The sequence below is a fragment of the Apteryx mantelli genome, chromosome 9, assembly GCF_036417845.1.
Source record: "Apteryx mantelli isolate bAptMan1 chromosome 9, bAptMan1.hap1, whole genome shotgun sequence".
Classification (NCBI taxonomy): domain Eukaryota; kingdom Metazoa; phylum Chordata; class Aves; order Apterygiformes; family Apterygidae; genus Apteryx; species Apteryx mantelli.
The window spans coordinates 807,237-822,899 of NC_089986.1; the positions used below are offsets into that span (position 1 = coordinate 807,237).

A 15,663-nucleotide genomic window follows, 5' to 3' on the forward strand; every position below is an offset into this window, starting at 1 on the left:
TATAGGGTCCGATGCTGAGAGCTGTTTGACGTTTACTGTCACAATAACTCCCCAAATATTGCTTAGCCAGGGCCGTCTGCTTTTAGACTTTATTTGCCCTTTGGTCTCTCAGTCCTTTCTACTTGTATTATGTCTCTTAAAATCAGCTTTTGCTTCTGCTACTTGGTGCTGCATTATCTTCCTGTTGTGTCGAAGTGGCTTTCGTAATGGGATTGCATGATCCTGTATACCTCCAAGCTACAAGTAAGCAGCAGAGACATGGCAATGTCTTTACAATTAAAAATTCCAGAAAGTCCAGCAGGAGCCATTTCTGTAAGTGTGTGCACGTGGACACACGTGTTGTCTAGAAGTAGCTGCTGTTTCTTCTCCTAACGTTTTTGCAGAGCGCAGCTCCTGTGTGCAAAACTGCACGTGCCTGTTGTGCAGCTCCCTTCAGAGCCTGAGCTACGTTTCAGACTATCACTACAGACCGGCATCCCTTGAATTGGTGATGTAAGAACCAAGGGACAGAAAACTGGCTTTCAGATCCCAGATAACCAGCAATGTGTGTATAGTAGTTGGTAGTGCAGAATTGCTCAGGAGAGAACTAATAATTGCTTGGCTTTACTTTTAAAGCCTTTCCGTACCCATTCTTACCCCTCCATACAATCTATTTCACAATATCCTTATGCTGAGTCTTGCTTTCAACCTCTTGGTGATGTGCCCTGGTTGCTCATAATAGTTACAATTTTTAGCGAGTATCCTTGAAATTTCTCCCACCCTGCCTCTGTGTTGTTAGAGCTCCCTCATTATCTTTCTAATCCCTCTTGCAGTCTCTCTGCTATGATGCCTACAAAACTCTCTGCAGTGCTTAAATTGCTGATGAGCTAGAATAGTTTTGCATGACGCTGCTCATAATTCTGAAACCATGGTATGCCTGTTGTTTTCTACTTTTTTTTTTAACCCCGAGAGCTCTGGGTATGTGTTTAAGGTCACTGGTTCAGTGGGTACATGATCCCTCACTGGTGTCTCCTAGGCACTATGAGGTACTAATAGGTACTGATAATTAGGTACCCTAAATGTAAGGATATGTGGCTCTACACAGTGAGCCATCGCCTCCTGTTTAATAGAATCCCTGCTGTAGTATTTCTTACATTAAGCAGCACCTCACTGTTTTTAGTGTTAGATCCAACTGTCTTCGGATTATCAGGCTAGAATACAGGTTTAAATAAGAGCCTTATGTAAACAAAAGGTGATTCCTGTTTATGGCTAGGTGGATAAAAAGTAGTAATTGAAGGTCTAAAATGACATCTTATTCTTGCCTTTAAAAAAATATTGTTTAACACTGTCACATTTAGATGACAGAATCTGTTGTACAGTATTTCCCTTTTGGTTTCAGACAAAGACAATGTCTGAAGTGTTAAGGATAACGGTTAGCTTGTCAGTAAGGAGAACAGACATATCATGAAGACATGAATCCAAGCCTAATTGAGTTTAAGGTGTCTGTGATGTGGACTTTTTCATAAAATAGGGATCTTACTTTAATGAAGGCAGTCCTACATGTAAAAATTGCACTAAAGTTCAGCTGGGTAGGTTCAAAAACTTCTTTCAACTAATGTATGGCAGGTGTTGGATGCTCTTTAATCCATGTCAGCATGGCTGATACTGATCTGTGTTGTTTCAGGAGTAAACCGGTATGAGTCAAACTGATGTAGGCCACGTCAAACCAGAGCATTGCGAGCGAAACTCGTGTTGCCCAGGACCTTTACGCAGTGTTATGTGTAGCCGGGTCCCTTACGGTGTCCTGGGGAGTAGCACAGACTGACATGTTCTTTTCTGTCTGCTTCTAACATCTTGCCTTACTGGATGTTTGGGGAGATTCGTTCAGCCTGATACTTGCAAACCCTCGCTGCCGGGAGCTGAGTGAACGATTCACCCAGGCTGTCTGTGCGCTTCCCCTGCTGTCTGAGTGCCCACTGGCAACACGGACGCTGCAAGAACCCCTCTGAGGTCCTGGCAGCACCGTGACGTGGGGCTCTTCGGGCTCTCTCTGACTCTGCCGTGTGCAGGGCTGCTTTATTCAGCAAAATAACACTTCAGCAGTTGAGGTTGTTCTTTGTGCAGTCCTGGATTTAGAGTAGGAAACACAGTGAAAATGAACAGTCCTGAAGGTAGTAATTGGAAATTTAGGAAACAAGGTAATTTGTAAGAATTGCTACAATACATCTGTTTAGGCTGGACTCATATAGGGAAAGTTTCTTTTTTATATCTCTGCAACTGGTAAACAAAAGTATCTACCCAACTCGAAGTAATTGGCATTGGGTATGATTTGTTCCAAAGTTTTTGAATTGTATGTATAGAATTAATAGGCTTCTATGAGTGATAAGGTGTCCTTTCCATGTTTATAGTTTCTTTTCATAAATTTTATGAAAGAATTGAGGTTCATTAGCATCATAAAATACCTAAAAGGAATTTTAGTCTCCTAAACACTGGCGTTCTGGGTGTACATGCAGGTGAGCAGTGTAAAGATTTCAATTAGCTTCGGAATTTCTTTTTTGCATTGCTCTACTTAAATGCAGAAATACTTTGACAGTATATGATCATATAACTAGTTGTTTGAGACAGCTGGAAGTGTTCTGTATAAATAGTACTAACTGTATGCATCAAGTTAGGAACATGTGATTCTTATAGCATGAAAAGTAGTAATAAAATACACTGATTCTGTGTTTCATCAGTTATGAGTGTAACTTTAGAGCTATGCATTAATTGTAAGGCAATTACTTAACCTTTGCACTTACCTATCTGATATCAGAATCTGTAAATTTGTTACAGACACTAGGACAAAACCATTTTATTGTTTGTCAAAAATCAGGTGATCATATGCTGTCCTGTGGAAAGGTCTCTGGTGCTAATTTTTTAGACATGGGGTCAGTAGCTTAGAAAATAAGAATAAATGGAAGAGACTTGCACACAAATGCTCAAACAAATTGCATAGTGAATCTTGAGTTCTCTTGAGGTGAACTTCCTAGCAGAGGTCCCTGGTCACGTAGGTGAATGAAGGTAGAGCTCCAAGTGTGTTATACCGGTTCTAAGTTCAGCAGGCAGCGGTGACTACTTCAGTAGAGATCCAAATTCTCTGTACAAGTGACTATTCAAAGCAGTTTGAATGTCTTTGATTCCTGATGGCAGGGTTATCTCAGCAATATTTTTGAGTTTCAGAAAATCTGGGTGTATATCATATTGCCAGTGCTGCATCAGCGCTCACTGACAACATCCTAAACAGCAGCGCTCACAGCTCGGCGCTTGCTGAAGGTTAGTGTCGAATTGTTTTGGCTTGCAGGACACCCACTGGGTTTTCTTCGTTTGTGTTTTGCTGTTTAGATCTGCAGGCCTAGGTCTAGTTGATGTGTGTTATATCTAATGGATGGACTAACTGAGCTTTCAAGTCTCACTTTTGATAATACTGTTGTAGAAACTCCACCAATGCAAATTATCTCAACTTCTGTGTTTTTGTTGTGCGGAACTTGCATGATGTGGAATAAGGTGTCCATTGTAGAAGTAAAGGTAGTCATAGACTGTAGCTGTAGCAGAAGAAGCAGTTCTGAAATTGCTATACTAAATACAAAAGGCTTTCAGTCTTCTTTAGTGCAGGACCTCTAAAAAGAAAATAAGAGCAAAACTTTTTGGTAGTGGAGAATAGATGAGCTACAGATGTGCCCAGCTGCTGAAATTTACTACTTCAGTATGAATTTGAATGTTAGCAAATAAAGTGTGTGTATATAAAATGTGTACACACATGTGTGTGTATATATATAAAAAAATCATAAAACAGCTGCTTATATTCATATGTGTCTGGGCAGAGTGTACACACCGGGTGCAGTAACAGTGTATTTGGCTTGGTGCTCTGAGGTGGACAGCGCCTCCTTCTGCTTCCCTGCCCTCTCTCCTGGGCGCGTGTGGGTGTTGACCGCCCTTGCCGTCCCGCAGCGCGCAAGCACTGGCCTGTCCGAGGCGCTGGACCTGTGGGCACGTGCAAGTGTAACTCTCCGAGTACGCTCTCACTCGTCTCTTCCTGCCTCGGCTGCCAAATGAAACCAGCTTACAGTGAACACAAACCAAATACTGTTTTTCTGTCAGACTCCTTGAAAACTATGGAGATTTTCTTCTTTTGGACAATGCTTGGATAAAATTCCTCGTGCAGAAGTAATATTAAGCAGAGAGATCCTTTACATGAAGGGAAATATTGCATTAGAATTTCACGCTAACTCATATAGATTTGTGTTTTCCGTAAAGTACGTAACGCTGATTTAGCATGGAAGTGAGGGCCGAGAAGCTGGTGTTCCCAGTAAGCTGCCGCTTCCTCCAGGCAGTGGTCTCCAGCAGCATCCACCACTCTCTGCCGTCCCCGAGCCCGTGTGCCAACCCTTGGTCAGCCGGCATCTCCTGGCACTTCTCGCCTAACACGGCAGTATGCTTATCTCTTCACTTACTTTGAATATAAATTTATGAACCAATTATTCTTTCTAAAAGATAGACGATTTTAGATTCGAAGACAGTGATTAGTAAGGTGTCTTGGTCAAACATCATGTTTCACAAAGCAAGGCGGGTTTTTGATTTTGTCCAGACTGTTTATTAAGCTTCTCTTGGGAAGTTTCTTTGCCCCCGCAGTGGAACATGGCCATGAGGAAATGAGTTGCAGGCAATTTCTCAAGCTTCATGTCTTAAATAGGTAATACAAAGCTTTCTGCTTTTAAACTGTTTGGTAGAGGGGATCACATGCAACACCGAGCCAGAAGATCCATTTGAAGTTGTTCTTCAGGGTTTTTTTGCTCATTAACTACTCAATTTTTTTCTAGCTCTAGATTCATCCGGTAAGTGTTATGCTGGCTGCTGACTGGATTTGTACACAATTGTTTTAAGTGTTTTGCTAAAGAATACGTTATGTTTTTCTGCTGTGGCAATAGCCATGCTATAAAAATATCAGATAAACTACTGAAGTCATTTGTGTATAGTAGTAGTGTTTGGATGAGAACTGCTCCACTAACAATGCAAGGCTAATATATATTCTCTATATTGTTTGCTATTTTCTCGCCTGTCCTTTTCCTTTAGGAGGTCTGTAACACTGCTGTATCCCTTCAGGATGGCTTTGACAACATAATGGTAACCATTCTGAGACCATAAATTTTTCTTCTCTTTTTTTCTTTCGCACAAACATTCATTTCTTTCAACACACAAGCTGCACCCCTTGCTTTTGATGAGAATGATACGCTTTGGGCACTCTTCTTACCTAGATGGTATGGTGGGTGCATGCGGGAAGATTGTGAATACACTTGCGCACATAAATAATATTTTTCCTCCTAATATTTCCAATAACTGGATCATTGATTTATTATTTTCCTTTTCAGAAAGTGTTGCCTTTCTGGCTGTGAAAGGTTAGGGTAGCTGCAAGATATTTCCGATGCCATGTACATTGACGCATGAGTCGCATTTTCGCGTTTTGCCATTCCCTTCATGCTGATGGCTGGTTCTGCTCCGCTCTGTGCTAGCTTTTGCCATGATGTACGTAAAATGAAGTACAGGCGAACGCCGTATCAGCCCTGCCCCATGAGTGGCAGATAGGCTGCAAAGGGAGGATGGAGCACTGCTGTCCGCCCCGCGCGTGCCACCAGCGGTCCGGCGGGCGCCGCGCGGTTCCCGCTGACGTGACGGTGCTTCGGCCAGGCGGCCCGGAAGGGAGAGCTCTCCCTGGGCCCTCTTGTAGCTGCAGCTTCCCAAATACTTCTCGTCTCGGGCAAGCGTGGCAGCATCCTGCCTGATGTCGTGTTCCTGAACTACAGAAGAACGTGCAGTTATTAAAATAACCACTTTTGGTTACTTTCAAAACAAGTAGCAGCTAATGGTTACCTGTTACATTATTATGTTTCACAGAATTCACTTGTTTCTGGGGAAAATAACATGTCCCTCCCTGTGGCATGAAGTTTACATCCTTAACCATCTGTGTTTGAAAGCTTGCCAGATATTATTAATGAGAAAAGCTATTTCAGAGTTAGTTTCTGGGACTTTCTTCCTATCTTAGGGAATGCTGCAATGTTGTTAAAATCACTTATTGGAAAGGCAAAACAAAAGATGTTTTTAAAAAGTCTTTCCTGTTTACCCTGTTGTCTATATTTTATGTGTGTGCAATAAATACTGTTACTACTGGTAACATGTTAAGACAGGGTATAGATCAGCATATTTACTAATTAGCTAATTAGACATACCTAGATATGTAGCAAGTATACAGTGAAGTCTTCAATTTATCGCCTGACATTTTTCTCATGTCTTGTAACTGTTAGCATTTCCCTGCCTACTTCTGAAGACAGATTTGGTTGTCAGAATCAGCCTAAAGTACCACTGCTTCTTTGATAGTCTTTGCAGTTCCAGCTCTATCTAGAAAAGTAATTTTATTCTAAGTATAATATAGTTGCATAGCTTAACAGAGAAAAGCAGTAAGGTTTGCTTCATTTTAAGAGGCAAGTAGAATAGAAGATAACTAGTTATTACTATAACCTTTCACCAGCATTGAATAATATATTTTTTCCCTTCCTTTTCCTAAGTTCCTGCGCAATTCTGGCTTGCAGCACTTGGCTGACGTGCTGGTTAGCTCTTACTAAACTGTGCCTGGAGGGGGAGGTCATCTTGAATTTAGCAATGCCTGCTGCTTCCACGTAGGAATACGGATCTCTCTCTCACAGCGTTGGAATTTGCTCTGCGGTTGCTACTGCCATGGATTAAATTGATCTGCACCCTGACTGCTGAACAGCTCTTTGTTTAAAAGTCATGTTTGATTTTGTCTGGCCTGGGCAGTGGTGCCTCATAGACGGTGGTCACAGCTATGAGCGCTCTGCTCTTTTGAGTCAAAACCCCCTTGAGATGGGCTGCTTTATGTAAGTTTTAAATGGTAGGAAAAAGGTCGACGGACAAAACTCATTTGTGGCTTTCATATATGCGGCCTTCTGCCAGCCATGTGTTTCTGGGATCATGCATCTGCTTATTTAGTATTTTCTTAAAGAGTTAGGGCCCAATCCCATTTCATTAATAGAACTTTATACTGACTTTAGGGGGTCACTGTTTAAAGGAAGGGTATGGGCATACGGGGAAAAATTTTGTTCTTGGACACATGAGGGTGGCTGTCACTGGCGTCGCTGGGAACCATGTGAGAGCATCCGGGGGGACCCAGCAGGGCAGCACCCGCATCGACTCCCAGCAGAGCTTCTGTGCGGAGCTGCTCCGCAGAACCCAAAGCCGGTCTGCGTTACTGCTGGGAGCAGCTTAAGGCCTCAGGTTTTCTGGAAATCAGTCACGGTTTTACCAGATCTCACAGTTCACCTTTGAGTGAATTCAGATCATATCTTTATCTATCTCATGGTTGGATTTCTGAAGCAATTTGTTCAGAGAAAGGATTATTCTTTTTGTGTTTCTTCATTTGTCTCCTTTTAAAAAAAGAAAGTTTTAAAATATGTGAGGATCTTTCCGCTGCCCCCCGCATGCAACTCTACCGTTTCCGGGCACGCAGCTGGAATACCGTCTCGGCGTACCATTGCGCTGTGCTACGGCCGTTGGGACCGGATAGTTCTGTTTGTGTCTTGGGTCTGTTTCTCGATGGGTGAATTTTTAAACCCAAACCAAAATAGTGGCTGAACTGCAGGGCTGCTGGTCGCACTTACATTCTGGTTAATGTTTGGTGTAGGTCCAGCTGAAGGGATGAGAGCAGATGAAGGAAGAAAGTTCCTACAGTGCTTCAGTATTTTATCTCCTGTAACATTTTCTTTGCCAGCTGCTGGCCCTGATTGTGATGTTGCTGCTTGCAGTGTTATTATCCAAGTGACTTTTAGCCCTGAATTATAATACATCTTTGTTATGAAGATTCTGATTAAAATGGCAGATGTTGTGTTGGAGACATGATTTTTGTGTGTTTTCCTTGTGGTGACCTGGGCAGCTAAATGGAAGGAACATCCCTGCTTCCAGGTCATGTCTGCGACTGAGCTTTTTTGAGTAGAATCATTTTCAAAATGATCAATTACAGCATCCCAATTGCACAAAAAATACACAGGGTTGAATGTACCCCTGCCAAATTCTCATCCGCAAATTTTTCACAATCTTGGTCTTAAAATTATGGCTAAATTTTTTTCTCTTACGCTTCAAAACATACTAATACAGTAACGGTTGAAATCTTTAAATGATTTGCCATTAATTGGGCATAAATTTTGAAGCAATTTGAAATAAACAGGCTGGGCAGGTGAGTGATCGCAGGACTGGAGTGTGTTTCCAGTCTGTGACGGCTGGAAGCTGGAGATGTGTGTATTGATCCTGTAGGTATTTTGTGCCCATCGTCAGAGCCTCTGATAATCAGCATTCTGTCTGCTTTATCTGGGGGAAGGCAAGCGATGAAGTAGCCTTGGAAAGTTAGCAGCTCTATATTGAAACTAGAGATTAGCACTGATTTTAAACTTCCTGTACAATTTAATGTGCTTCCTGTATAATTTAGTGTGCTGTCTTTGAGACTATTTTCTTTTACAAGATAGGAGAAATCCTTTGCAAAACTCCATTTTATTGGCTGCCTGCAATACCTCTGTTCAGTACATGCCTTTTTATTCACTTTGCAGTGTTACAATAGTGTCATAAATCAAAGCGAAGTCAATTCTTCCATCTCCCTACAAATAAATATAGAATTAAGGCTACATTCAGTAGTTCAGCAGTCAGTTTGGTGTTGAGCAATGCAGCTTTCGTGAAGGAAATGGTAAAGTCTCTCCTTAACTCTTTATTACATGAGTTGACTGGGTTGGTGTCCAGAATTTGAAAGCTGCTTGTTTAGAGTATCGAGATTGTGTCTGATCTTAACATGTCTTTCAGGGTCAGCCGATAGACCAAGCTGCTATTTTTACTCCGCAAGTTCGACCCTCTTCTCAGCTTCCGCAGTACCCGGGGTTGCAGCAAGCACAGGTACTGAGATGCTCCTGTGGAGCAAGCGCATAAAAACGCTTTTGAACCAAGCTCCTGTGCCCTCCAGGCCGCTTTTCTCTGTGGGAGGCTTGCTCGGGACTTACCTTGTCCATGCGGCCTGTCGTGGTGCTGACGCGCTGCCGGGCAATCGTTGTCTCTGCGTACTGCATCGGGTACAACTTGTAACCCGGGCGCTCTCCAGCTTTTCCCTGAGGATGTGGCTGGTAGAGACCAAGCGTACTGCAGAGTTGAGTCTGAAATGTGGCTCTTTCTGGTGAGCTATTACCATCACTAACTCTTCCAAATAAATCTTTGCCATGCCCATTCTGGTCTTTGGGATTAAAAATAATAATAATAAAAAAAGGAGAGAGAGGGGCCGGGAGGGGGGCGAGGGGTACGCGTGCGCCACAGCTGCCTGGACCTGCAGACAGGCTGCTGCTGCCCGTGTATGGCGGTGGCCGCTTGGCGTGTGGGTGAGCACCGCATCCTGCTGGCTTGCCCAGGTTTTGGTTTTTTGACAAAGGTCACCTCTTTATTTTATAATAAAGCTAATTTCAGTACGGCTCAGGGAGGTTACTTTTTTGGCTGTTTTCCATGCAGACCATGCCTCACGGATACACCATGTACAGCACCCAGATGCCTCTGCCCCAGCAGCAGGCTGCTGGCGTGGTGCTTTCCCCCAGCTACAGCCCCAGGACGTACCCGGCGACGCACGCCGGTGCCACGCTGATGGAGAGACTGAGGCAGATGCAGCAGCAGCCCAGCGGGTATCTTCAGCAGCAGGCGGCTGCCTACATTCAGCCCTTGACAGGCGCCCAGCGGTAAGGCCCTGGGCTTCTCGTGCCTGGTGATATTGCAGGATGCCAACTGCAGCTTTGCTTTACAGGTCTAAATGTTTACTTGAAATTAAGTGTGTTAAAATGAGGTTAATGCTGGGTCTAATTAGCAATAAATTTGTCTTTCTTCTCAATTTCCTCCCATTTTTTTCTTCATTTAATTTCCGTTTTAAATTGGTCTTGGCACACACTGCAGCCCAGTTATCCTGTATATTTGTAGAGCATAAAATATATTTATTTAAAAATGACTGTTGGATACTATTTCACTGCACATGCACACACACTCACACATATACTACATGAGATATATCCATATCATGCAAACAAGTGTATCGTATTAAACATTAAGAAATATTCCAGGTTTACTGAAGATTTTGTAGTCAAGAAAAGAGCAGATTAACTAGGTAATTTAACTAGCAATAGACAAATGAATTTTGCTTAAGCTTGAATGTATGTATTCTTCTTCAGTGTGAAAGTACAGCTGAGATGCAGTGTCTACAAGAAACTATCAGGAAAAAATAACTGGAAAATAAATGTAATGAAACAGAAAGCAGATGAAGCAAAAATGAAATCTGTAATAGGGAGTATTGAAGAGTAAGGCAGAAAATGTTGAGTTTGGCCTTAACTTGGTTGACAGCCTTGTACAAAAACATACAGGACACCTTGCATTTGGAATAAACTTGAATTACTTTGTCTTTGCTGGGAGTTTTACACAGCTAAGTTTAATTAAATTAGCTATCCACCATGTTTTTCCCATGTATATCTTTCTGGTTCTGTCAATCTTAATTACTCCCATTACACCCTAAGGAAGTATTTCTTGCTTGGTGTGCTTTTTATTTTCTAAAACACTGAAAAGTCTTTATCATCAGTGTTGAATTCATTCTAGTATAACTGGAAGATACTTTGATCTGGAGAAAATTTTAATGTATATGTGGAATTCTTGCTTGAAATGTGGAAGTTCACTTTTCTTTCTAAATAAAGCAAGAGAGCCAGATGGTTAGACCTACTTTTTTGTGTTCAGAGAAATGTTATTACTATGTATATCAGTTATTGGGCAATAGTATGGAACTGCTCCTGTTACGGAATTTTTTTCAGAACATTCATATTTAAAAATACATTCTTCCTGTAAAACCTAAAATCCTTTAAATATATTGAAGACTAAAGTTACAGCATATAGTTGAGTGCTTCTAGACTAACTTATTCTCTGTTTATAACTGAAGTATAACCGTTTTTTTTTCTTTTTCTATCAGATTGACGCACCAGCCTTTGCAGCAGAACTCTTTGGTCGGAGGGGGACTGGATGCTGTCTCAGCCACAGGTCCACATCCAAACCTTAACTCGGTACAGCTGCCCCAGGAACAGATGAGACAGAGACAGCAGATTCGACAGCAGAGACTCTTTCAGGTGAGCGACTCCATTGCATTAAAGGAAAGGGATGTTTGAGTGCAGGAAAGGAAGTGTAAACATTACTGTATCAGGTGATGGTATTACACACACACTTGCCTGTGAACTCAAGTTTAAAGCAATGGAGTCTGGTATTATAAACCTTAACTGCTTTTATTTGAGTGAAATAATTGGTTCTTTAATAAAACTTTGGGTGTACATGTAAAATTCAATGTTTCAGGGTTGTAGTACGCTTTTGGAGAAGGTGAACTTGAGAATGGCCTGTCTGAATGTTCTGAGACACAAGCAGTGGTTGTGCTCTGGACTATTTGGTGTTACAGCAAATACTAGAATTAAATCAGAAGGGCTTGCTCCCTGTCTGGAATATTTCCTATATTTTGATTTGCTGGTATATTTTTAATTTGGATATAAGTATCAGTTTGTCAGTTAAATATGTAAAGATTGATACAGGGGAAGTAAATCTGATTAAAATCTTTCCCCCGGCCCTTTGATAGTTGGAATTATTTTCATGTTTTCACTTTAATGCAACAGCTGTTTATGCCAGTTACTATCAATTGATAATGTATTTTATTTAGATTTTTCTGATGTTGTAGTATACTAAATATACCAGCTTTTGAATATTTCTTTCTATTAAAAATGGTATGGCTGACACTGAGTGGAAGTAGAGAGCTGTAAGGCTCATCTTTCACACAGCACAGTGAGAAAGGGCCCTTCCATAACGAACACTATAAACGAGCCCAAACCATGGCTTGGAAATAAGTCACGAAAAGCCATATTCCTTTGAAATGTAACCTCGGAGTGGCAATATATTGCTGTAACTTAATGAAAAGACAACAAGACAACTGCTGCCGCTGCTATTGGTGGTAATGGTTTCGCTGAAGCAGGGTGCGGGTGCGTGTTGCCGTTCGTTACGTGACGATCTTCTTTCAGTTGCAGCAGCAGCAGGGCCAGCAGCAGGCACTGGGTCTCCAGGCGATGCAAGCGCAGCAGCCTCTGGTAAGCAGGCGAGAAATCCGGACGTCTTTGTGCAGGTATGAGGGTAACGGCAGGGGAGGTTTTGCCGCGTGCAGAAACAGGCAGCGTGGCAATCCAGGAAGAGTGAGCGGAAGTGCTTGTATGAGCTGCCCTACCTCAGCACCTCGGTACGTTACGTGGTGCTGACTTGCTCGCGTCCATGGTGCTGTTGCTCCCACTGGCAGGAACGAGCTAGGAATGTGCGCGCTCCATGCAAGCGGGGTGGAAGGCTTGTTTTACCCGCATCCTGTGCTGACCAAAAATCGTAGCTGTGATAAAATTCCTGCTGAGGTTCAACTTTTATTAGTTGGGGCTCAACACCTTGATAATGCATCCACGTAGCATCTGGTTGGCTCTGACTAGGGGCAGAACAGGATTGCATCTGTCTGCAGGAGACCACGTGAACGTGCCCACCTCGCCCGAATGTGGCGAGACTTGAGATATGCATCCGCTGACGTGTACTTGGAGCCCATCTTGCCTGCTGGATTTTGATCTCAATGCAAACGCAGGTTTTGAACACAGGCCTTGAAAAGAAGGGCTTATGCACCACCCCACTCAGCCTCCTGGCTTCACTGTAGCATGGCATTTTAGTTTGCTTTCTAAAGATGCTTCTTCTAGGAATGAAGTACACACTTTTCTCTTGCTCCTTTATGATTAATTCACCAATTTAGTCAAGATTATTAGCAAAGTTGAGCCAAATACGACAGTGTTTTGGCTGAAAACAGGGTTTTTTGTGTGTGGAAAAGTTCCAGTGCTTCATTTCAACAATTTTTTTGGAGATGACACTTAGCTATATTGAACTAAAACTAATTGCTGATTTCCTAAAGAACGCAGATAACCACCTGTAGCAGTTCTTCTGAGAAATATGTGGGGATATAGTTACAAAATGGGTATTGGTACTTTTCTTATTCTGTGTGTTTCTTTTCTAAGAACAAGACTAACAAATAGCCTTAAATCTCTGTGTGTGAATCCAAAGGGAGAAAAAAATGGAAATGTTTTAAAAACCTCTTCAGTCTTACTACTATTGTGGCATTAAGAAACGACCATTTTAAATATCCAATGCAAAGCCAACTGCTATTTTTCTGAGGGTTTAAAGGTAACATTTACTAGTCCCAAAGGAGCAAGAGGGGTAGATTAACTTCTTACTGCTGCAGGAATGATTTTTTTCCTGTTTATGCTTGATATGCTCTGTGTTTTATAAATGTTCTCTGTGTTTAAAAAAACAAAAACCAAACACCCCCAATGAATAGCCTTTGCTAGCTTTAAAAATTTAAACTTGATTGAGAAATTGGTAGGAGTTGCTGATGCCTGTGGGTTCATGAAGTTTTCTCTGTATTTGTACTCTAAGACTTCAAGGTGAAAGCAGGATAACATATATGATTGAGGCTGCTTGTGGAACTATATTTTTGCTCTAATAGTAAGAAAAGAGTTCGCTATGAAACTAAGGTGTCGGTTGTTAATACTTTCTTCATGTTAGTATGCTCGTGGTGCGTTTGTGTGCGTATGCACGCTCCCTCTGGTGTTCATTCTGACAGCGGCAGCTCCACTGCGAAAAATCCAGCCTCTACCTTAATTCATGTTGCAGGTGACAGTTAAGGGGTTTAGGCCTTTGATTTTGGGCTGTACAGATAAAGTCTGTCAAATGGTTAAAATAGTCATTCGTGCATTTTTATACGTACATAAGAGAAATGTATGAATGTAAAAGATGGGTGCCAATTATCTGGTGTTTGAGTGTGTACAGGAAAAAAAAATTGGTTTGTTCTCTGAAGATCCCCTTTAAATTACATAATAAGTCATATAATAGAGCTCATGAAGAGAACTGTACAAACAAAATTATTTTTGAGAAAATCCTATATGCTAAATTGGAGCCTTCTGTAATTTAACATATAATTTTTACCAAGTTGCTATCTATCACTATCAAATAATTTTTATGGACACTCATACTGAATTTGCGTAGTACTTAATACCATGCATTGGAAAGACCTTGTCTTGATCCACGTGGGTTTAAGGTAAGGATCAGACTGATCATTGTTTTTTTCAATGGATGAGTTTGCCCACTTGGTTGGGTATTGAGCAGTTTCCCCTTCCAGTAGAGCTAAAAAAGAGTCGCATGCGCAACTACAAGCCTGCAGAAGGTGCGCAGGGCTGTGAAGAGCTTGTTTTGTGCATATCCTTCTTACCTGAAATGTCACTGCTCTGGGAAAAATGCTCTCCTAGAGGGTGAAATTTCACACGTAATTGCATAGAAATGCCAAAAATGGTGTTAATTTTGATTTTCAGTTTTGATTTACGTTGGCTTGGAACAAGGCAGATTGTAAAACTGCTTAAACGGACCTGCAGGATGAAGCCTGGTCTCTGTAGAGGCAGAAACGATGAACTTTTTGTAAGAGGAGGCTGGCTCTGTCCCTTGTGTCTGGCTGGACACGTGCGATACCTTGTAACGCAGTTGGGAGTACAGAATATTTCAGGGGAAGGAAGAAAACAACTGTTCTGTAACTTTTAACTGTGTTACACGGGTCCCTCCTGCGCTATCCAGATTCCCTCAGGTTCTGTCGTCGGAGTTTTGCCTGTCTCTCTCCTGCGGTCGTTTTCTGCAGGATCTCTCAGCAGTTCACGTGGCGACACCTTCTCCTGGGTTCACTGACTGAAATCGCTCCCTGCTCTGTGAGCCCCGGTGGGGGCAGTTTTGCCTTTCGCACACTTTTATCCCATGCTCCGAAGTGGCCGCTCTGCCCAGGCAGCAGGCGTTGTGGGGGCTGCACGGGCACGCGCCTCCGTTGCTCGGCTCCCGGTCCGCCGCCGCCTGGCACCGCGGCGTCTCTGGTGCTGTTTGCACTGCTCTCCGTGCGCAGCAGCGGTGCCGCGGCTCTGCTCCGCTCCTCCGGCTCCGGTCGTGCTGCGAGCTGCGCGAGCGCGATGCTCTGAACCGGGGAGCGCCGCGCTCGGGCCGGCTGCTCTGCGGCCGCTGCAGCATGTCTATGCGAGGCGCAGGCCGAGCGCTTCCCGCGTCCGCCTGCAGCGGCTCCTGCGCGGCGCTCACCTCTTCCCTCTCTGGTGTTCCCGTTGCAGTTTCCAAGGCAAGGCTTACAGCAGACACAGCAGCAACAGCAGACAGCCGCACTGGTCAGACAGCTCCAGAAGCAGCTCTCTAGTAAGTATAATTGTGTGTGTGTGTGTACGTACATATGTAAGTATATATACATACAAATATATAGTTATGTATATTTGAATATGGACTTACTTTTCTGGAGACTTTTTGCTTATTTAAATCCTGCCACGTATACATGTAAGTAACTTATCTACTGACAACAGCAAGCACATCCCAGTAGTGATGTTACGCCAAAATCTCGGTGCTCGCGCACCCCAGGGATTTCGGTGGGTCTCCAGCAGAGACGCCAGCTCCACTGAGTCCAGGAGCGGCGCCTGCTTCCTGCTCGCGATTCGGTGT

The 15,663-nt window shown here is 42.8% G+C and overlaps 1 protein-coding gene across 1 annotated transcript in view; it reads left to right on the plus strand.

Moving 5' to 3' along the window:
* MED12L (mediator complex subunit 12L) overlaps window positions 1-15,663 on the plus strand; it is a 165,180-nt gene that overhangs the window by 147,459 nt on the left and 2,058 nt on the right. Inside the window, exons 39-43 of the mRNA XM_067301536.1 lie at window positions 8,872-8,961; window positions 9,562-9,782; window positions 11,048-11,201; window positions 12,132-12,197; window positions 15,285-15,366. Coding sequence (XP_067157637.1) covers window positions 8,872-8,961; window positions 9,562-9,782; window positions 11,048-11,201; window positions 12,132-12,197; window positions 15,285-15,366 — 613 coding nt within the window. The remainder of the gene's footprint in view (window positions 1-8,871; window positions 8,962-9,561; window positions 9,783-11,047; window positions 11,202-12,131; window positions 12,198-15,284; window positions 15,367-15,663) is intronic.